Raw genomic sequence first — 23007 nt, forward strand, 5'->3', positions numbered from 1 at the left:
GCTTATGTGGATTCTACACATTTAAACAATTCAGATAAGTTATCTAGAATTATTTATGGAGCAGATAAAATACATATAATCATTTATTAATCAATGATCATTTTGACTTAACTCTTTTCTTTATTTAAAAGCTGAAATGTGAGGTTTACCTTTTTATGAAACTTTTTCAACGCTTTATTTGAACATTTACATTAGATATTTGAACATGCTATTAAACTGTTGTCAGTCAAGTTGTCATTTAAAATCCGAACATCATTGGTAATGTTATTGCTTTAGTGATTATGCAAACAAAAAGTCATTTTATTTTGTTGTTTGTTGATTTTTAAATATAAAACTTGGTGAAGTGATTTATATGTTGGTACTTTTTGAACATCTCCAGCACATTTTAACAATACTGTGATAATACTGATAACCGTGATAATTTTGGTCACTATAATCGTGATAAGAAATGTTCATACCGTTACATCCCTAATTCAAATAAGGTCTGAGAGTGTAAAGGAAGGAAATAAGAGAACTCAGCATGAAGCAAAAACAGAGCGGTTCAACATCCTGACACTGTCCATCAATGCACACACACACAGATGGACTGCACCAAAGCTGAGGTCACACGACTGTTGTGACCTTTACTGCCTTCTTAAAACATCAGAGATTCACAACATACACACACTTTCTGCAGTTTCGCCTGTCACTGGTATTTCCTTCGGTCATGACTCAGTCTCCATTATGTGGCATCAACCTTATGATCCCAGAAACTGCAATTATGCCTCTCCTTCTCCGCCTAAGCCTGTCAGAAGATCCTTCATCCCATTTGCCTTTCCACTTCTTGTATGGAGAAATTTGCTGATTCATTGCAAAGTCAACGAACTAGTAGCAAACGTGAGTTGTGGACAAACCCTGTTACTTTAACAAGGTCAGTGTTTAAATATACACACTTGGACTCTTATCATTTAAACCTTTAAGTCCAAATAAGACACTTATTTTGCAATTACATGTTTGGCAGCACGTGCTAAAAAGTGCAACACTCTGTGTGAGTGTTAATGAGAGGAAGGAAGGGGGAAAAACACCATCTTTGTGCTTCTGGCTAAAGCCACAGCTGTCCCTCTCTATACCTCCCTCCCTCCAACTCTTTCACAAGACCGTCTGTTAGTCTCAATCAATGATTGTCTGTTTACTTCTCCCTTGATTTTTGCATCCTCTTTTTTTTTTTTTTTTACTTAATTTAATACTGCCATTAGTTCTCAATTTCAAAATGACTTTACATCATTAAATGAGGATGTCTCAGTGAATCATGCCCTGAAAACACACTCGCTGAGCTTAAAAAAAATTATCTTCCCTCCCAGTCAGTATTTTTGTTTTCTCCTCCCTTTTATTATCCGCAGCAATTTTCCTTACGCCAAGCCACATCTGTAACACTGATACTGAAGCATTTCTGTCTAGTCTTTTAAAATACTATACACTCCATATCTAGGGAAACCAAACACTTGCAGTGTAGAAAATGAGATTATAATGACTTGATTGCTTCTCCCTATGGCAGTATGCCACGCCAGCTCCTTCCACGCCAAAATTGGTATCTTGCTTCTGACAATTTAAGTAGTTTTAAATGAAAAGGATTAAGACTCTCAAGGGACTGCCATGTCATGCATTATCGTTTACTAAAAAGCTAGGAAAGTTGGCCAAGCGGATTTAACATGTTGACATGGGTTTGGATAATGTGAGGAAGCAAGCAGGTACATTGTGTGGTTTATTGACTGGGGGAGGGTACGAGAGACATGAGTATGCCAAACCACATGCTCATCTCTTTTTCTTTTTTTTCAAAGTGCTGGAGGTTTCCTCCTGAGGTTTATGATTAATATCTTCACTTATCTTAGACTTCATATAAATGAAGCCTTCACAAACAAGTATTTTTTTTTAAATACTCTTCAGATCAATTTGTCCTTTTACTTACACCGAAAAAGAGTCAGTATCAAAAATCAGCAGTCTCACAAGGCCATAGCAGCCATCAACTTGGAAAGTATGGCAAAACCGTGTCAGTGTAAGGTCTACCTGGACAGTGGTTCATCATGGTTAAATTGTACTTTTTAATCAAAACAACTGAGTGAATTATTTTGGTGGTTGTTAGTAGCCTACCTCACAGGTCATGTTTGCATGTTATATGTAGGAAGTATTCATATTTCTGGACGCGTGGACACAATTCTCGCCACCTGCTGGTGTAACGATGCAGCTCGCAGAAAGGGTTCATGTAGTGAACGGAAACCAATCGAATCTCTAATGAATCAAAAATCGCCATTATTTACTTGTACTAGAGAGACACGCGGAGTAAGCCACGTTCATCACGTTTGTTACAGTTCTACAATTTCCCTTCAGAGACGGTATAACGGTCAGTTTGACTTTTTTCAGATTTTAGAGGCTTTATAATTTAAATTGAGCGCCATATAAAATATTATTTTTTTTAAATAATATAATACATATTATTTATCGTTTCATCAGGTTCATCGCCTCACCAACATTTTCGATCGCGGCATACGTGTTTGTGACGTCACCGCTAGTTACGGGATAACGCGCACTCGCGCAGGTAACTTAAGTTGAAATACAGTTAACGTAATAATAACTAATGCGCTCTGCCTTTAGCGCTTAAAGTCTCTGGGAATAGAATGTGGGTCAACAGCAGATTGACGCTTAAACACACACACACACACACATTCTGCCCATTGGCTCGTACCTCTCTATACCTCCCTCCCTCCAACTCTTTCACAAGACCGTCTGTTAGTCTCAATCAATGATTGTCTGTTTACTTCTCCCTTGATTTTTGCATCCTCTTTTTTTTTTTTTTTTACTTAATTTAATACTGCCATTAGTTCTCAATTTCAAAATGACTTTACATCATTAAATGAGGATGTCTCAGTGAATCATGCCCTGAAAACACACTCGCTGAGCTTAAAAAAAATTATCTTCCCTCCCAGTCAGTATTTTTGTTTTCTCCTCCCTTTTATTATCCGCAGCAATTTTCCTTACGCCAAGCCACATCTGTAACACTGATACTGAAGCATTTCTGTCTAGTCTTTTAAAATACTATACACTCCATATCTAGGGAAACCAAACACTTGCAGTGTAGAAAATGAGATTATAATGACTTGATTGCTTCTCCCTATGGCAGTATGCCACGCCAGCTCCTTCCACGCCAAAATTGGTATCTTGCTTCTGACAATTTAAGTAGTTTTAAATGAAAAGGATTAAGACTCTCAAGGGACTGCCATGTCATGCATTATCGTTTACTAAAAAGCTAGGAAAGTTGGCCAAGCGGATTTAACATGTTGACATGGGTTTGGATAATGTGAGGAAGCAAGCAGGTACATTGTGTGGTTTATTGACTGGGGGAGGGTACGAGAGACATGAGTATGCCAAACCACATGCTCATCTCTTTTTCTTTTTTTTCAAAGTGCTGGAGGTTTCCTCCTGAGGTTTATGATTAATATCTTCACTTATCTTAGACTTCATATAAATGAAGCCTTCACAAACAAGTATTTTTTTTTAAATACTCTTCAGATCAATTTGTCCTTTTACTTACACCGAAAAAGAGTCAGTATCAAAAATCAGCAGTCTCACAAGGCCATAGCAGCCATCAACTTGGAAAGTATGGCAAAACCGTGTCAGTGTAAGGTCTACCTGGACAGTGGTTCATCATGGTTAAATTGTACTTTTTAATCAAAACAACTGAGTGAATTATTTTGGTGGTTGTTAGTAGCCTACCTCACAGGTCATGTTTGCATGTTATATGTAGGAAGTATTCATATTTCTGGACGCGTGGACACAATTCTCGCCACCTGCTGGTGTAACGATGCAGCTCACAGAAAGGGTTCATGTAGTGAACGGAAACCAATCGAATCTCTAATGAATCAAAAATCGCCATTATTTACTTGTACTAGAGAGACACGCGGAGTAAGCCACGTTCATCACGTTTGTTACAGTTCTACAATTTCCCTTCAGAGACGGTATAACGGTCAGTTTGACTTTTTTCAGATTTTAGAGGCTTTATAATTTAAATTGAGCGCCATATAAAATATTATTTTTTTTAAATAATATAATACATATTATTTATCGTTTCATCAGGTTCATCGCCTCACCAACATTTTCGATCGCGGCATACGTGTTTGTGACGTCACCGCTAGTTACGGGATAACGCGCACTCGCGCAGGTAACTTAAGTTGAAATACAGTTAACGTAATAATAACTAATGCGCTCTGCCTTTAGCGCTTAAAGTCTCTGGGAATAGAATGTGGGTCAACAGCAGATTGACGCTTAAACACACACACACACACACATTCTGCCCATTGGCTCGTAATATGATGTTACGGTGGCTGCGTAAGATAACTTAAGCACTGAAATTGCAAAGCGCACTTATCTATGAATATACCATAGGTTCTTGACCTGCTGATGACTTTATCACGGCTTTTGTTTAGTATATTACTCCAATATACAGGTTAATGGTTCTAAACGATTCATATCTCGACCAGCATAGTTTGATGTAGCCTAGTAAAGCTTTCACAAGCGAGTCTTACCTCACAGTCGTAGAGATCCGTTAGCTGGTCAATAATCCACTCTTCCAAATTAAGTCTCTTTCTCAGTTCTTTCCGGTCGTATTTCACTGTGACCCGTCCTTGCTTGCGGACCGGGGTCTCGGCTTCTTCGGTTGAACCGGGGGGCGTCTGGAAGTAAACGCGAGCTTGTTGGCTCGCTTCTGGACTTGTTACCGCCGCCATAGTTCGCAAATATGCTGTGAATAACCGGCTGAAACTGTGGATCAGGTTTTCTTGCCTGTGTTTTGTTGAGCAGTGATTTAAAAGGCCACTAATAGAGCTGTTATTTATTCCTTCTCGCAGAACTCAATGGCATTTGGCAACTACTTAGTAACACACATTCTGCCCATTGGCTCGTAATATGATGTTACGGTGGCTGCGTAAAATAACTTAAGCACTGAAATTGCAAAGCGCACTTATCTATGAATATACCATAGGTTCTTGACCTGCTGATGACTTTAACACGGCTTTTGTTTAGTATATTACTCCAATATACAGGTTAATGGTTCTAAACGATTCATATCTCGACCAGCATAGTTTGATGTAGCCTAGTAAAGCTTTCACAAGCGAGTCTCACCTCACAGTCGTAGAGATCCGTTAGCTGGTCAATAATCCACTCTTCCAAATTAAGTCTCTTTCTCAGTTCTTTCCGGTCGTATTTCACTGTGACCCGTCCTTGCTTGCGGACCGGGGTCTCGGCTTCTTCGGTTGAACCGGGGGGCGTCTGGAAGTAAACGCGAGCTTGTTGGCTCGCTTCTGGACTTGTTACCGCCGCCATAGTTCGCAAATATGCTGTGAATAACCGGCTGAAACTGTGGATCAGGTTTTCTTGCCTGTGTTTTGTTGAGCAGTGATTTAAAAGGCCACTAATAGAGCTGTTATTTATTCCTTCTCGCAGAACTCAATGGCATTTGGCAACTACTTAGTAATATTTCTAAAGTCATATAAAGTTACTTCTATATTTGCTTGTTTGTTTCGCTTGGTCTTGTCACAGTCTATCAAGTCGCTATAAGCACTTCCAGGACTGCAAACCGTGTCTCCCTTTGCTTTAGTCACAAACGCTCAAATCACTTCAAACTCCAGCGTCTAACTCGTGCCTAACACCGTTTTCCTTCAAATAAAGATGGAAGCCGTTTGCGATGATTTATCCGGTCATTTAAAGAGAAAGGCAGACTTTTCCTCCTCTAATACAAAGCAATAAAAACAAACAGTGCAGTGTTCCCCTTCTCTTTTTTTGTCCTTCCTTTCCCCTCCTCTCTCTCTTCCTACTCTGCTTCCTTCACCCGAGTGATGTGTATGTAACCCCCTCTGAGCCACGGCTGTCCCCTCTCTCTCTCTCTCTCTCTCTCTCTCTCTCCCTCTCTCTCTCTCAAAGTCATATAAAGTTACTTCTATATTTGCTTGTTTGTTTCGCTTGGTCTTGTCACAGTCTATCAAGTCGCTATAAGCACTTCCAGGACTGCAAACCGTGTCTCCCTTTGCTTTAGTCACAAACGCTCAAATCACTTCAAACTCCAGCGTCTAACTCGTGGCTAACACCGTTTTCCTTCAAATAAAGATGGAAGCCGTTTGCGATGATTTATCCGGTCATTTAAAGAGAAAGGCAGACTTTTCCTCCTCTAATACAAAGCAATAAAAACAAACAGTGCAGTGTTCCCCTCCTCTCTCTCTTCCTACTCTGCTTCCTTCACCCGAGTGATGTGTATGTAACCCCCTCTGAGCCACGGCTGTCCTCTCTCTCTCTCTCTCTCTCTCTCTCTCTCTCTCTCTCCCTTTCCCTCCCGTCTCTAACGCTGACTAATAAGTTCACCAACCCTCACTTCAGGCTAAACACAACCAGATAATCCTGTTATTTCAAGTGAGTTGCTAAATTAAGTGAGGAATACAAACACTTTTCTTTGATAGTGCCATCTACATGTGACGCTTTTGCACTGTTAAAACTGTCTGCTAGATGTTGTGTGTACTCATCAGTAGATGTTATTATTTTATTGATCAGGAAACTAAAGTGTATGAAGTTTTTTTCATACTGCCAAGCCCGTTTTGATCTGTAGCCAACCCAGCACTTTTCATTTGTTAAAGGTAAAACACACATTTAAAGGTATAGCCTACACAGAAAAAAAATTTAATTAAAAAGTTTTACACTTAAAGAAATATTGTGTTGATATAACACGATTTTTATTTCTAGGTGACCAGTAATAAAAACATTAAAAGACAACCGAGATTCACCCAGCTTTAAAGAGCTCGACTGCTCGAGCATTTAAAGCGGCAGAAGACATATAGGCTATCTGTAGCACGTTCATAATACACAGAACGTTATCGTCTGTTGGTGTGGACGCTAATAATTATCGTTTTTGTCTGTGACCTCCAGACAAACCAGTCTTCTAGAAAAAGCTTTTATTCTGTGTGGAGCGACCCGCCCCCTCATGGGCGCTGACAAATTGACATCACATGACTAGCCTTCTCAAACAGTTGACTGAGTTACTAATAATGAACCGCCAATGAACGGTAGGCTACAACAATTTATTGTGAATTAATCTAAAAATGCCCCATAAGTGAATGTGTGGTATGAAATAGAGAAAACATAAACAAAAAAGCAACAAAAGATAAACAAACTGCTTCATTGAAGAAGCAGCATTTAAACAAACTTAATGCATCTAGTTCAAATCCACTGGTACTGTTGGGACAAAAAAGTCAGCTAAATACATACAGTTCAGTTTGAACTCTTAAAATGTATGTCTTATGACAGAATTAGAGTAGTATGCCAGTTTGACATTTCAAATGAAGTCAAAACTTACTGAGAGCAGCTTTAAGAGATACGTCTTCCATCAATTATTAAAATATGAAATAAACAAACAAAAACAAAATAATAAAAAGTAGAATGTTGTTAGAATGCTGTAGGCTGATTATAGAGGCCACATAATATTCGTATACCTCTACTATGATGTTTTACAAGTGGCATGAAGACAATGAATTATTCAAAATACTGTGTCTGGATCTTACAGTCCAGTAAACCCACTGCATGCTGTGACACAGTTTTTCTCACATGCATTCATACACAGACTTGTGTACAAATATTTGAACATGCAATACTTTAAGACATTATTACTGATTATTGATTTGCTGAATTGTAAGTTATCACATGGTAATAAATATAGAGCAGGTTTGTACGTGTACTCTTGCAACCCTGCTATGGTCTCTGCGTTTTATGATCCATACAGTAAGTGTGTGACGATTAGGTAAAGCTGCATGTGCTGCATTTGTGACTTGATTCTTCTGTGAACTTGTATTAATCTCCTAAGAAGGGTTAATACTTAAACAGCTAAAAACACAATAAATCATGTCAGATTCACCTTATGAAATAAAACACTTGTCACTTTACTCATGTGTTGTGATGTGTTGTGTAAGATGAATAGTTTTATTATAAAAGGTGAAATTATTGTGTGAGCTTGGATGAACAGGAGGGAGTTAAAATCACTCAAAATAAGCCTTTGCTTTTGTCTTCCTCGATTTCTGCAACCAGTCACCCAGGCAAAAGCTCAAGGTGAGAGTTCAGGCACATCGAGTCCTGAGTAATCAAAAATGGCAGCAGTACAAGGCTGAAATGAACGCATGTGCAATATCCGTGTTTCCGTCAGGAGTCTGGATTACCTTTCATTTGACACAGACCTGTGCATATTTACAGAACACATTCTCAAAACATAATTCATGGAAATAAACAATGTAGTTTGCTGGGTCTCCGCTTGTCAAACCCCTCCTTAAAAGCATTTCTCTGAAATCACAACATGATTCATGGTCTTTATGACTGACCCAGTATCAAATGACTATCTCAAAATAAATTCTGACCAATACGTATCAAATTACGCAACCAGCACAGAGAAAGACAGTACATAAACTTGGTGTGAATTAACAACCAAGACATTAATCTCAGTGGTGTTACTGCTGCCACCTGGCTGAAGTGGAAGATGGCATCACAACAAACAATAGCTATAAAGAGAATTGGCAAACAGTGTTAGGCAAACTGAAAACGACCTATTAAGGGTATAACAACAGAAAGCCAGTGAGATAGGGATCTGGAGAGGAACAGAGCGAGTGAGGATGCCTGCAGTGGGTGGGGAGAGGAAACAAAAGCGCCATTTTGATGAGAGATATGTTTGATTAGACCACAGCTGTGGCCATTGAGAGAAACTGAAGGAATAATGAGGAAACCAATGCATTTATAACACAGCTGTTGTGTTAAGCATTTGTGTAAAAATGCAGGGATAAGGATTAAAGATAAAAAAATAGAAAATTTGCTGAGGCCCCCTGATTGAAAACTCTAGGCAATTGAAACTTGATTTCTGACCATTTATAACATGTTTGTTGGCAGTCTAAAAAAATATAATATCAATTGCATGCTGCTATATAGTTTTCCAAATGTGTTCCCTTGCATGGTTGGTAATTATCATTCCATGTTCAATGTATATGAGATACCAATAGATGGCAACAGTGGACTGATTGAGTCAGTCCTGCCTGATTTTAACAAAGACGCTTTTGAGGAGGTTTCAGAGCTTTTGGCACACATTTCTGCTATCTAAAAAGTAATGTGATCAGCCTTTGCTGCCACAGACCATGTCAGGGATTTCTCATTAGGTAAAACAGAACAAATAATAGAGAAGAAACTTTGTTGAAAGTTCAGGTGACATCTGCAAATGGCACATTTTTTAAATCAAATATGTTCTGGATCAGGCTGTGTCTGTCTGTCTGTCTGTCTGTCTCTCTGTCTGTGTGTGTGTTTGTTAACTTGTGTCTCTAGGCTAAAATACAGCATGTCTTTGTGAGTGCTTGGCTTTTGGTCAGAAATAGTCTCTGATTAGAGTGACTGGGCCACTCACTTATCAAAGTTTCAGTTATCTCTCCTCTCATGACCTTATTTTCCCATCTTTCCCTCTCACTGCAGTGGTTATTATTCTGCATCAAACGTTCTGTTCCAGCTTTACCAAAGCTGCATGCCCTCTTGAGTCCACAAATCACATTCTTCACAGCCAAGGTTGTAAGACCCATTCAGAGCACAGAATGAGAGGCCCAACTGGGCTTGGCATTGAAAATATGTGTCTCTCTGTGTGTGGTGAGTGTCCCAAAAAGTAACAAATGTTGAGAAGGGTCACTGTTTGACTGTCTTTCTGTTTTCTGGCTCTCCCCGGAGAATTACTGTATATTTTCATCTTGGGAAGAGGACACCTGTTCAGGAATGTGGAGGAGGTATAGGGGGGCAGTATTAATAGGTGCTGACAAGCTGGAACCTGAAAAAAGAAGCCTACCTGAAGACTGGTTCATAGGCTGTGTTTCAAACATCCACCTGACTAATTTAATTATCACAATATTTTAACTTTACTGTGGTTAGACAGTAAGTTTGTTTATAACTCAATTGAGAGCTTAGATCAAACCGTAAGTATGGACAAAATTTAAGCAGAATCACATAATATTTTTATTTAGGCTACATGCACTCCCTTTTATTTGGATTATTTATACAGTTCAAAAAGTAAAATGAAAAGTGTCACAAAAGTCCAGGCTGTATCCGAAATCACCCCTATACCCGCATTCAAGGGTCCCGACAATACTCCTCTAATATAGTCCACCTGATTTCGAAAACATCCCAAAGCAGCCCAAAACATCAAGCTTTACATGTGACTGAGCAATGCACAGACTCCGGCTTTTCCATTTCCTGTGAGAAACCGAATTAAACCGAAGCCAGAGAAAACACATGGCTGTTTCGAAAACACATACACTTCATTTGAACTTAAGATCTTTAAAAAAGTTTGTTCTATATGGTATGAATGTGGGTGGTGTGAATGTAATCTGGATGTATTACATTTGTCATGCTGTCAATGACCTACCATCATCAGCCATTCACACCTCTCCTGTAACGTCCACTGGATAATGTGCATCTCTGAACCTTGCTGGAAATAGTAAGACATGTAGTTTCACCTACTGTTTTATGAATGCTGCAGACAAACTAGAACAGCTGTGGGTGAAAGCAGGATCTCTGGCCAAAAATGTTCCTCACCGTGAACACAGGCAAGCCTTCAAACAGTGAAATATCCTAAATATCCGAATTCATAAATTAAGACGTGGGAATTTGAGCAATGAGAGGTTGGAATATATTTAATTTATAAAAGAAAGATAAATGATAATTTCTGCTCATTTTTGAATGACTAGGATAGGCCTATATCCATGTAGTTAATGGGCTTTGTTTGGGTTTTTCATAAGAAGTCAAATTCTTTGGCTCACTGCGCGATTCGTGTTTAACATTCTTTCTTGGAAAGAGGAAAAACGAGCATAAAAAGGGGGGAAATCTGTACCAGAGAAAAGCGAAAACTATGATTCCTCATGTTAGATACATCCTGCCAGCAGCACATGCTTCTAAATACTGGAATGACAACGGAAAGAAAAAAGAAAAGAAAAACACTCCCTCGTCTGTTCGCTTTTTCTTCCTTCACTTCCTTACCCTCACCCCACCCCCCGTCTCTCTCTCTCTCTCTCTTGTCCTTCTCGCGCTCCAATTTAGTTCGTCGTTGAAAACATGAAGGAAAAGAAGAGCAAATTCCAGCGGGGACCAAAGTCAAGTTAAAGTTTCACCTGAACTGGGAACTCATCATTACCGAGCGGATGGACGGACAGGAAGGGAAATATCAATTCAAGTCCTTGCAGTGATAAGCGCTTAGATGAATAAACAATCGCTGAAGTCATAAACTGCCCGCGTGCGTTGAGCCAGCCGGACTCGAGGCATTCGCTCGGGCTCTGGTTCTGTCCACTGAAGGTCAGAAACTTCAAACCGAGAAGCAGAGGCGTCGCCACCCGCCGACTCAGCAGTCATGGCTGGGGCGAAACCGGGAGTACACGCGTTGCAGCTCAAACCGGTGTCTGTCCATGAGGTGCTCAAACGGGGGAGCAAGTTTATCAAATGGGACGAGGTAAGATATCGTCCCTGTGCATGTCTGTGATTTTATGTAGCGTGATAGTCGACTAGTGTTACATGTTGAAGTAATTTAAAGGGGAACATCTGACACCCAGGATCTGGAGTTCAACACTCTTCTAGTAGATCTCGAGTTCTTGTGTTTTGGGTCTCATATTCATAACACTCAACTTGTGTTCTGTTTGCTGTTTTTTTCTTCATACCTTGATGTTCGAAAGGCTTTTAAGTGTTTGTGTTTACAATATAAATATTCTTATCTACTGAGAAAACAAACAAACAAAAAATCAAAACAATCTTTCTTAGTGTGCTGAATGTGTTAGGTCATGAAATTCATGATATGGAGCTGAGTAGTTTCTCGACTGATTTGTTGATCAGTTTAGTGTCTGACAAGAAACACTGTGACTGAGGACAATTTTCTGATCCATGCTTATCAAACCCCATCCTCAGTGCCATTAGTCAGGAGACCGTGGTATTGTTTGGGTCTTTAAAACTTTTTCACATTGAAGGAAGAACAGAAGTTCAAAAGCATCCTCACAATATTATGTTAATGTTAGGAGATTGTTAAGGGTTAGGTAAGCGATATTAGGAGATTAACTTGATATCAGGTTGTAGAAATATAAATAATATTGAACATACCACACTTTTAAAAACCCGAACCAACAGGTACATTCAATCAGTCAAATGAAAGTACTGTATATAAATAAGACATCCATAAAATTAATTTGTAGTAGCTATAGATGAAAATATAACAAATAACATATTGATTTAGGTATGTTACATGAATGTAGACTTCCAGAACGTATCCAGATGATTAAATCCGCCTCACACTGATAGAGATCAAGATGTCCCTTTTCGGGAAAGTTTGAGGTACTGCTCATATGAAGGCAATTAGAATAAATTAATAAGTTAATAATAAACTGGAACAAGATAAATTGTTTTCTTATTAAAATATTTTTTTCTTCATATGTATCCTATTTATTGTAACCCACTCCGTAAAATGTCACTTGAGGAAAGCAGTATTTTCATTAAAGGTTCAAGAATGTTATTTCATTCACTGGAAACAGAAAAAAAATCCCCCTTGAGAATTTCTTCTAATGGGTTAATGCCAACATAAACCCATATGTTTACAAGAAATCACTCTGAATTCTTCCGTGTAGTTGTTCTCCTGGCAACAAGGGCCTGTGTGTGTCTGTACGGATCATGTTTCAAATCTTGCATTGGATAGCCATTACAGTTGTAATTATGTTGGAGGATTAGGGGGGAGAAAATCTTCACCTCTTTTCTGTTATTTGATCAAATCACTGAGCGCTGCTTTAGCTGATCCCCACTGCTCTTAACTGGAGCTCAAAGTGCCAACACCTTTTGATAAGAGCAGCGTTGAGTAAGGAGAAAGTGGCCTGTACAACTTGATGCACTTCATGTCTTAAAAGTCATTAATAATTAACTTAAGCAGCCCGTAAATGCTGAGTGGTTTGTACTGGGTTAGCTCTATTTAGACTTGCTCCAGGTGTGTGTGTATGAAAGAGAGAGAGGCTGTCGTAAATCTTCAATATTATAGAACTGTTCTGACCGTTGTACAGCGAAAACAGCATTTCATTTGGAGAGTGTGTGCATCCAGATTGTTCGTGCATCCATTGGCAGATGAGTCTATGTCTTTAGAGGCATCCATGAATAAATAACTAGCTGTATTTAACTATAATGGGGTCTTATTTTATCCTTAACTGAGGTCATAACTACTATAGTCATAGCTGCCAGAAAGGCAGTTCTATTCTATTGTCTAGGCCAAGGGTCTTCAATCAGGAGTCCACAGTGGTACTGCAGGGGGTCTGCCAATTACTGTTTGATCACAAATATTTTTTTTGTAAAAAAAACAAAGTCAATTTTAAATATAAGCACCTTGAAGCAAGAGCACCCTCAGTTGATACTGTAATGCTATCATATTATTGGCGATATGTGGATTTATAATGGTTTTCAAAGATAACAGGTGAATGCTGTTAAGTTATGTAAGACAGTGTTATGTTGTAGCTCTAAGTCACAGCGTAAGTCACAGCGTTTCTGATGTCATGCATTTTGTTTGATCACACAGACATGGATAAAAGCTGTTAAGCTGTGCTAGCAAACTCACAATACGTAATTATGTCATGTTGGGGCATGATGGCTTTTTTGTTTTGTGAAGTAACAGTCTGCAGTGTGTTTGAGTCCCTTTTATGCCCTGAATGCTTCTAATGCTGTGACAGTGCAGTTGTGTCACTGATGATTTGCACTGAGGAAATGAAACGGCACAAGACTCGGTTGCATGGTGCTGAATTTCAGACTTCAATGAGGAAGAGGTTGATGCAACAGTGTCTTTCTGTTGATCTCTGCCTCTTTACCACCCTCCTGTTTGTGTGCTGTTAATCTCTCCTTCTCTCTGAAGGAAACTGTAGTCAAACATTGTGGCTACTGACGTGATCTAACGATCTATAATACATGATCTAATTCTCAGAATGAACCGGTGTGAGTCAGACAGTAAGATGTAATGCTCTAGTGCACCTTTAAACATTCAATGAACCATTTCCCAAAACTCGTATAGTCTGGGATTGAAAGCAGACTTGGAGAGGATCCCAAGTGATCATAGAATGGACTGCAGCTAAACGTAATCCCCTCCATCAAGACTGCTGCCTCTCTGGCTACATGATGCACACTCGCACTGCTCTAAATACAGTTGTCACTCCTCTGCTGACTGATCGACCTCACTCTGTACACTCAGAGTTCGGTTAATTGTGACAACTTTACATTGTGTCGCATTCTGCCACTAAATACACTCCTGAAAAAATGTAGGTGGTGACAACTGAATTTTCATTAAATCTGCATGCTGATTATAGCACCCAACTGAGTAACTTAAAGGAGTAGTTCACTTCCAGACTGAAAATCCTGACATCATTTACTCACCCTCCACTTGTTCCAAACCAGTATGAGTTTCTTTCTTCTGTTGAACACAAAAGATATTTTGAAAAATGTTGATGGGCACTATTGACTTCCATAGTAGGAAAAAAAATACTATGGAAGTCAATGGTGCCCATCAACTGTTCGGATATATTTTTCAAAATATCATCTTTTCTGTTCAACAGAAGAAAGAAACTCATACAGGTTTGGAATAAGTTGAGGGTGAGTAAATGATGACATTATGTTCATTCTGGAAGTGAACTTATCCTTTAATGCAATAATTTAATTAAAAGCATTAAACACTTAGAACGTTGTTTAAAAGCAACACATTTAAATCAAAGTCCCTGTAAATGACAGACATCAATTTCTTCACTGACTATATTTGTAATGTCACTGGGAGCTGTTTTTAGTCGTGCAGCTCCAGTCTCTCCAGTTGATCTGTTTAATGGATATGTACGTTATATCGTAAACAAACAGGTGATTTGGCATTTTTAAAATGCAACTTCCTATAACTGCAATACTGAGCGATGATTGGCTCTTTTAATTACAGCCATATTTAGTTTTAGGATTTTTCCCATTCATGTTCACTATCTTTCAAAAGTTGGTTTCACTTTTTTTTTTTTACTTAATACTTTTATTCAGCAAGGGTGCATTAAATTGATCTTAAGTGATAGTAGACATTTATAATCTTACTGAGTATTTCTATTTCAAAATATTCTGTTAAACTTTATATTTCTCAAAAACCTCTGAAAAAATTTATCATGGTTTCTACAGCTGTTTTCAATATTGATAATAAAATATTTGATAATATTGTTAATAAAAAAATGCTTCTTGAGCACCAAATTGGCATATTAAAATGATGAAACTAAAGACTGCAATAATGGCTGGTGAAAACTCACAGGAATACATTTCATTTTAAAATATACTAAATTAGTGTATAAGCAAAATAGGAAAAAATTATAAATTGTTATTTTACAGTATTTTTAATCAAATACCTACATGTAGCCTTGGTGAGCATAAGAGGCTTTTTTTAAACATTAAAAAAAGAAATCTTGCCAGCCCCAAACCTTTGAACAGTAGTAAGTATACAATTGAACTGTCTTTCTCTTAAACATTCTCTGTTTAAATTAATTGTTCACTCCTAAAACTTTGCATTGTGCACATGGCCAGTGAGTAACTTTTATTTATTTTAAAGGGGTGGTTGATTGCGATTTCACTTTTTTAACGTTAGTTAGTGTGTAATGTTTCTGTTTGAGCATAAACAATATCTGCAAAGTTACGAAGCTGAAAGTTCAATGCAAACGGAGATATCGTCTTTTAAAATTCTGGCAGTTTAATGCCTACAAAAACGGCTGGTAGGGACTACAACAAGTTACTTCCCGGGTTCGTGACATAACAAACCCAGATAAACCCACCCCCGGGGAAAGACAGCAAAGGGGGCGATGCCATGCTGCACTGCTTTAGAGAAGAGGAAGAGAAAACTAGGGGTGCACGTAAAAATCTGTTCAGGTATGAATCGCAATTCTGTCTTCTAACGATTCTAATGGATTCACAAGTTTCAAAATGTTGCTGTACTGTATTAAAGCTTTAATCAGCATAAAACCGTATATTAAAAGCTAACATAAGCAGTAGCATTTACAAAAGTGTATCTAAAAGTATGAGACAACAACAAACAAAAAACATAGGCCTACCATTAAAAGCTGTGCTTGCACAGGTTCTGCATGATCCTCTTCAATAATATCCTCTGCTTCTCAATCGGGCTCAAACTGATAAGCGATATTAACGATGCCGTTGTTTACAATACAACCGGAGCACATGCCGCTGAGGTGAGGGGCGGGGCGCTTAGACGCGCACTAGAGGCGGTTTAGCCAATCACAACACACTGGGCTAGCACTGGACTTGCATGTAGTTCAGTGATGTTAGTGTTGTTGTACTGATGCCCCTGAGCACTTCAGCTAGCTGTGAACTTTGACTTGCAAATTTGTCTTCACTCTTCCGCTTGACAGGTGTCTGGTGTGAAAGTGAGCAATGAGGGCTGTAGTTATAGGAATATTTTGGAGCTGTGAGGAGGTAGACACAGCCATCCATAAGAAACAGCGATTAATCCTTCTCTGTGTGTGAGTGAGTGTGTGAGTGAGTGAGCGAGCGAGAGAGAGAGATGTAGCTGTCTTGCATTTTCGAACAGGAATATAAATGTCCAAACCCAGTAAGGACCGTTTGGAATGAACAATACCCTCTGTTTAGACAAACCAATCTGACAGAGGATTCACAGGAACTAGGGATGCACCGAAATGAAAATTCTTGGCCGAAGCCGAACAAAATGAAACACTGGGCCGAAGGCCGAATACCGAACACGGTTTTTCACAATTTCCCCCCATTTAGGTCTATTTTGTCTTTTTTTTCACCATTGCATAAATGAAATTGCCAAAATGTGCTTTTTACTGTGTTGTCCTGCTTTTCAAAATAAAATCTACTACAAAACAACAATTTAAAAATATTTACTTAACACTGAAATTTTTTTTAACATTCTGTTAGAACATTCTTAACATTCTATAGACATTAGCCTATACCAACAATTTAACTTAAAATTAATAAGTAAAATTATTAATAAGCTATTTTTGAGACTTGAATAAGGCATGTATTTTTTACTGTACAAATAAAGGCAGCCTTGCTGAGCAGAAGATAATTATTTTAAAGCATTAGAATATATTACAGATTATTACAGATAATTATTATCATTATTATTGTCTATTTTATTTTACAGAACAACAGTAAAATTACAATACTATCATTTATGAATGTTGATGGAGTTGTTGCTTTTTCTCAGCTTTTATTTTGGCAGAAACCCACAGGAAGATCTCAGTGCTTCTTTTTGTTGACAACAGCACAAATGATAAAAGATTTATATCAAATTTAAATAAAAGATTTATAAATGATTCTCATTACGAATTTGGGAACATGTTTGTCGCACGTATCACATTGTCACATGCCTTTAAAAAAATTCACAAAAATGTTACCGAGCAACTGACGAGTAACAGTTTTAGTGCAGATTTTCCTCGCGCTTTGGACTTTGAACCCTGGGGCCGCGAGCTCGTGCAGTGCTGTCAGAATACATGCAATTCGTGCGTGCATTAGAAAATATAACTTTCTGCAGTTTACTTACTATTCATTTGAGGCTATTTCGCGATTTCAATCATCATATAGTAGCCTAACCACCAGAATCAGCCACCTCTTCTTCTCATCGGAGACATGTGATGCAGCACTAAACAGTCTCTCGCGGTCGGTGCTAACTGTGTGTGAGCGGAGAGAGGTTTCATACACAGAGGCCAAACAAGGAGATAACATGGAGGAAAATACTGAGAAGTGACGCCAGGCACGCTGAGCCACAGAGAAATTAGAGACCATATAGGCAGAGAGGAGTAAATCACAGGAAAAAGAAAGAACAACTGACAAACACGAGTCTACTTCTGTTCCTGATGGCCCACTTGCTGTCTCCTCACTTGTCAGTCTCTTTCCACTTATGTCTTCCCACCCCTTTATCGTTTTTGTTTTTCGCTTTGCTCTGTGTAGCAGGCGCGTAACATATGCGTGTTTGTATGTGATGTGGTAAATCTGGAAATCTCACACTGTTAAGCCCACAAGTTAAATATTATGGTTTTGACTATATCAAGTGTGGCACAAGCTGTGTGTTTTGTGTGTGTATGTGTGTTTAAGAGACTATTTGACTTTGAGGAAGAAGGGAGTTGTGCATGTTTAGTCATGTCTGGTGCGCATGTGTACACAAGAGCTTGGCACATCCCGTGAAGGGAATTGCTCCACATATTATAATATTAATGTTGTTTACGTTTTGATGGTTCCCTAAATATCCTATATTGAGGCTGTGTGTTTTTGTGTAGAGAGACTCATGATCAAGCTGTGAAAGAATCACATTTTCTGGAAATATTATTACATATATTGTAAATGTTCTGGATATATACAGAATGAATCTAAACAAGTTAAGCAATGCTGGTAATTTTACATCTTTTAGCCGAAGGCATATTTTGACAAAACATTTAGTAAACACACAGGTGTTGAAGAACGTGTGCAACTCTGTGTTCCATTTTTTTGTCTGCTTTTACTTGAGCTAGTAAGCAACCAACTAGAACACCACAGGATTTACACTAATATTTATTCCTTTAGCAGACTCTTATCCAAATTAACTTAGAAATGAGGAATACAACAAGTGATTTATCATAAGGAGGTATTGACACAAGAAGTGCTAGCAATGCAAAGTTTCAAACATAGTCCTACACTACAGGCTAGAAGAAAGAATAGAAAAGGAAGTGTGTGTGTGTTTCTTTTTCAACAGATTCAGTTAGGTGCTCGTGGAAGAGATTTCAGTTGTTTCTTGAATATTGTCAGGGATTCAGCTGTCTGGATAGGATTAGAAAGATCATTCCACCAGCCAGGAACAGTGAATGAAAATGTTCTGGAAAGTGATCTTATTGTCTCTCTGTGATGGTACCATGAGGTGCCGCTCACTTACCGACCACAGGCTTCTGGAGGCGATGTAGAATCATACATAACCAGCCACAACACTCTAGCATCATACTGATTTTACACTTGTAAGCACATACCAGTTTAGTATGCTTACAAGTGTAACACTTTTCGACTATGCATGCTAGTCTGCTTTCACATGCAAGTGTCACATGTAAGTTCAGTTTTATCCCTCATTCATTTCCTCCTTATGTTTTTCATTTCATTTTTTTTTTTTGCTTTTCCTCCCACCAAACAGATCACATTCTCCTCCCCTTCTCATTTCTTCATTCCTCACACATCTTTCCAGTGTTTGTCACACGAAAGCCCACACATCCTGTCAGAACACATGCACACCAGTGGCGTGTGGTGGTCTTCTGAAATGTGGAGGCAAAGTCTTCTTTCTGAGTTTGGCATTTTAATCCAATTTCGATACCAATTTTACGAAATCCATTTGAACAAGATTACACTACCTCAGAAAAGTTTTGTTTTTTTCAGTTTGTTGAGGTTTTTACACTCAAAGACTCTGAGCCACTGCACAAAGGAACAAAATGTAACCAACTGCTTATAGTTTTAATAAAGTTCAAATAGTTTTCAGTGCAAAATAGTTTGTTTTCCTTCATGCCTCCCCAGAGGCAATCACTGATTTAGGCACATAAAGCATGCTGCATGCTTATTGGCTCACTGACGTTGACAAGATTAACCCCTTAGGTGTCGAAATTTGGTACCAAACGACAAGACATTTTTAGATGCTCGATGGTATCGAGGCAATTCGATATCCAGCTCTACACGTCAGGGTCTATTTAGCAATAATGAGCAACTAGCTTTACATTATCACTTGCTTACCTGTAGGGATGTAATGATTCACTCAACTCACTATTCGATTCACGATTTTGATTTCACGGTTCGATTTTCTCACAATTTATTTTTTTTTTACAAAATTAGATTTAAGACATTATACAGTAACTGGAAAGGTGTCGTTTTATTAGGCTTTTTGAAATATAACAAAACTAAATTGAAATTTTAAAACAAACCCCTTCTCATTTCTTCATTCCTCACACATCTTTCCAGTGTTTGTCACACGAAAGCCCACACATCCTGTCAGAACACATGCACACCAGTGGCGTGTGGTGGTCTTCTGAAATGTGGAGGCAAAGTCTTCTTTCTGAGTTTGGCATTTTAATCCAATTTAAATTGATGTTCCATCTCTTTTTAATGTTTACTGTACACGGTTTCCAGATTAAAGGCATACGGAACAACATTTATATGACAGTATAAACAAATAACTAATTCTGTAATATTTTAGTATATTTATTATAGTGTATATTAGCATATTATATAATAAATCCATACACTCTGTCTGTAAATTCTGTCCTCGATTATGATTACCCTCAAGGTTTTCCAATTCCATAAATCCATTTAATCTCTGAAACACAAATAAAGATATTTTTAATAAAAGAGATTTCTGTCCCTGCATTGAAAGTCTATTCCACTAAAACTGTAAGGCTTAAAATTAATGTTCATGGACAAGACATTGTAAAAGTAATCCATATGAATAGAGCAATTTAGTCCAAGTTTTCTGAAGACACATGATCGCTATATATAATAAACAGATTTATTTTAGGCTTTTATTTACATATAAACATTGATCAACACAAATACTGTACATAGAGCACATCAAGTCTGGTAAATGGGTTGCTTAAAGTAAGGCTCACTGGCTGATCCTTAAGTGATTAAGTTTTTTGATTCCACCAGTTCTAGGTGTTTTGTTGTTCTGTTGTGAATGTAATTGGTAATCAGCCAATCACAGCTGCATGGAGACCCCCCTCACATTCACTGAACATTTTTGGACCTCATTGAGAATGCACTGATCTCAAAGGAGGCAAAAGACCTGTTTGTTTCTGTCTGAAACTTGATCGACCAGTGTTACTTAAGGGCAATATTGCTTTAGAAGAACATGCTTTGATCTCATATTTCGTAATATTTGTTTAGGTTTTTTTGGACTGTTAATTTTTTTTTCTGAAAATTGTTGTAAAGGCACTGCCTCCCTGCTTTCTTGGGAAGAAACGCCTTTGGTGCACACAGACGCACAATGTAAGGGGTTGATGTGGTTTGCAGCATGCAAAACTTGACCGGCCTCATACCATGTTATATGTGTCAGCATGTCGTGTTGGTTTACTGCCAGAAAACAACTGATTTGAAAGGATATAGGAAACAAGTAGCAGCCAAGCACAAATACAAGAAAATGCATGCATTCGGGAGCTTTTCGGTTGCATGTGTTGATTATTCAGGATAAGAGCAGTCTATGAACCATTTCCTGGAAAGGGCTGAGAGGGGAACACTTATCCAGGTGGCCCACTGCAGCTGTACTTGCGTTTGTTGACTCTTACCACAATGCTAATGGAGTCTCACCTCACTGCAAAACAAGCCTCTGCACACTTTCAGCAAGGAGAAAACATAGAGGCCGAAGACGGGCATGAAGAACAGAGGCAGTATTGCATACTCAAACAGAACGTGTCAGAGTCGATGACCCACAGTTCACATATGGGTGTGTTTGACCTCTGCTCGCCCCTCCAGCCCTTCCTCTCCTTCTGTTTCACCCTCTCATTCAGGAAGGAGACCTTTTTGTGTCTGTGTAATTTAGACCAAGTCATTCGCTCTTATGAAAGGTTGCTGTAAATCAGCCTTTTATAGTTTATTAGAAAATCTCTCTCTTCCTCCTTCCTTCCTTCCTTCCTTACCTTAACCTGGGATTTCTTTGGCATTTTCTTCCCACTCTTTGTCATTCCCCCCCTTTATTATTTTTTTTGCCAGCGGTTTAAAAAAAAAATGTTTTTATCTCTCTTGGTAAATGTGCTAAAGGGATAGTTTGCTCTAATATTAAACTTGTCATCATTTTCTCACACTCATGTTTTGTTGAACAGACTGAAGACTGTGAATGAAGAAAGTATCATAAACGTACTCCATAAAGACTTGTTCAAATGTTCGGTGTGAATATTCTGTGTGATTAAACCATTTATTTTAATAAACGATTGTTATTGTGTCTGTACAGACACACACATTTGCATGTTGTTAATGCAGTGTCCTCTTCTTGTTTTATGGAGAGGTGTTCTAATTTCTTTTCTTTTCACTCATGTCAGTGTGAACAGGCCAGTCATATCTATTATATAAGTCATATACATTTGCAAATATTATTATTAGCTAAAGCTTATCTACAAATAAGATGATAAAATAGTTTCTACACAAATCTGTGTATAATATAAATTTATTTATTTGGGAAAGTAACCTTGTAATAAGCAGGATAATGTACAGACAGATGTTTATTATAGCAAAGTAAACCCCTTCAGGGTAATGCATGACCCATCTGCCTCACGTCAGTAGGGCTGGATATTGTTCAAATATTTTCGATACCGATACATTAGCTTCGATACCGGTTATTTAACGATACACTTTTTTTTTTCGATACCAATTTTACGAAATCCATTTGAACAAGATTACACTACCTCAGAAAATGTACATTACACTTTACCTCATAAAAGTTTTGTTTTTTTCAGTTTGTTGAGGTTTTTACACTCAAAGACTCTGAGCCACTGCACAAAGGAACAAAATGTAACCAACTGCTTATAGTTTTAATAAAGTTCAAATAGTTTTCAGTGCAAAATAGTTTGTTTTCCTTCATGCCTCCCCAGAGCCAATCACTGATTTAGGCACATAAAGCATGCTGCATGCTTATTGGCTCACTGACGTTGACAAGATTAACCCCTTAGGTGTCGAAATTTGGTACCAAACGACAAGACATTTTTAGATGCTCGATGGTATCGAGGCAATTCGATATCCAGCTCTACACGTCAGGGTCTATTTAGCAATAATGAGCAACTAGCTTTACATTATCACTTGCTTACCTGTAGGGATGTAATGATTCACTCAACTCACTATTCGATTCACGATTTTGATTTCACGGTTCGATTTTCTCACAATTTTTTTTTTTTTTTTAAAAATTGAATTTAAAAATTATTCAATAACTGGGAAAGGGGTGTTTTT

The 23007-nt window shown here is 38.1% G+C and overlaps 2 protein-coding genes across 2 annotated transcripts in view; one reads left to right on the forward strand and one right to left on the reverse strand.

Annotated features, from left to right (window-relative positions):
- LOC107569312 (protein phosphatase 1 regulatory subunit 14B-like) overlaps positions 1 to 4901 on the reverse strand; it is a 33498-nt gene extending 28597 nt beyond the window's left edge. Inside the window, exon 1 of the mRNA XM_016255376.1 lies at positions 4557 to 4901. Coding sequence (XP_016110862.1) covers positions 4557 to 4757 — 201 coding nt within the window. The 5' untranslated portion in view covers positions 4758 to 4901. The remainder of the gene's footprint in view (positions 1 to 4556) is intronic.
- A 6199-nt stretch (positions 4902 to 11100) lies between these two features.
- LOC107569311 (1-phosphatidylinositol 4,5-bisphosphate phosphodiesterase beta-3-like) overlaps positions 11101 to 23007 on the forward strand; it is a 64226-nt gene continuing 52319 nt past the window's right edge. Inside the window, exon 1 of the mRNA XM_016255375.1 lies at positions 11101 to 11524. Within this exon, the coding sequence (XP_016110861.1) occupies positions 11426 to 11524 (99 nt within the window). The 5' untranslated portion in view covers positions 11101 to 11425. The remainder of the gene's footprint in view (positions 11525 to 23007) is intronic.

The sequence above is a fragment of the Sinocyclocheilus grahami genome, unplaced genomic scaffold, assembly GCF_001515645.1.
Source record: "Sinocyclocheilus grahami isolate Dianchi unplaced genomic scaffold, SAMN03320097.WGS_v1.1 scaffold1332.1, whole genome shotgun sequence".
In the NCBI taxonomy this organism is placed as follows: Eukaryota; Metazoa; Chordata; class Actinopteri; order Cypriniformes; family Cyprinidae; genus Sinocyclocheilus; species Sinocyclocheilus grahami.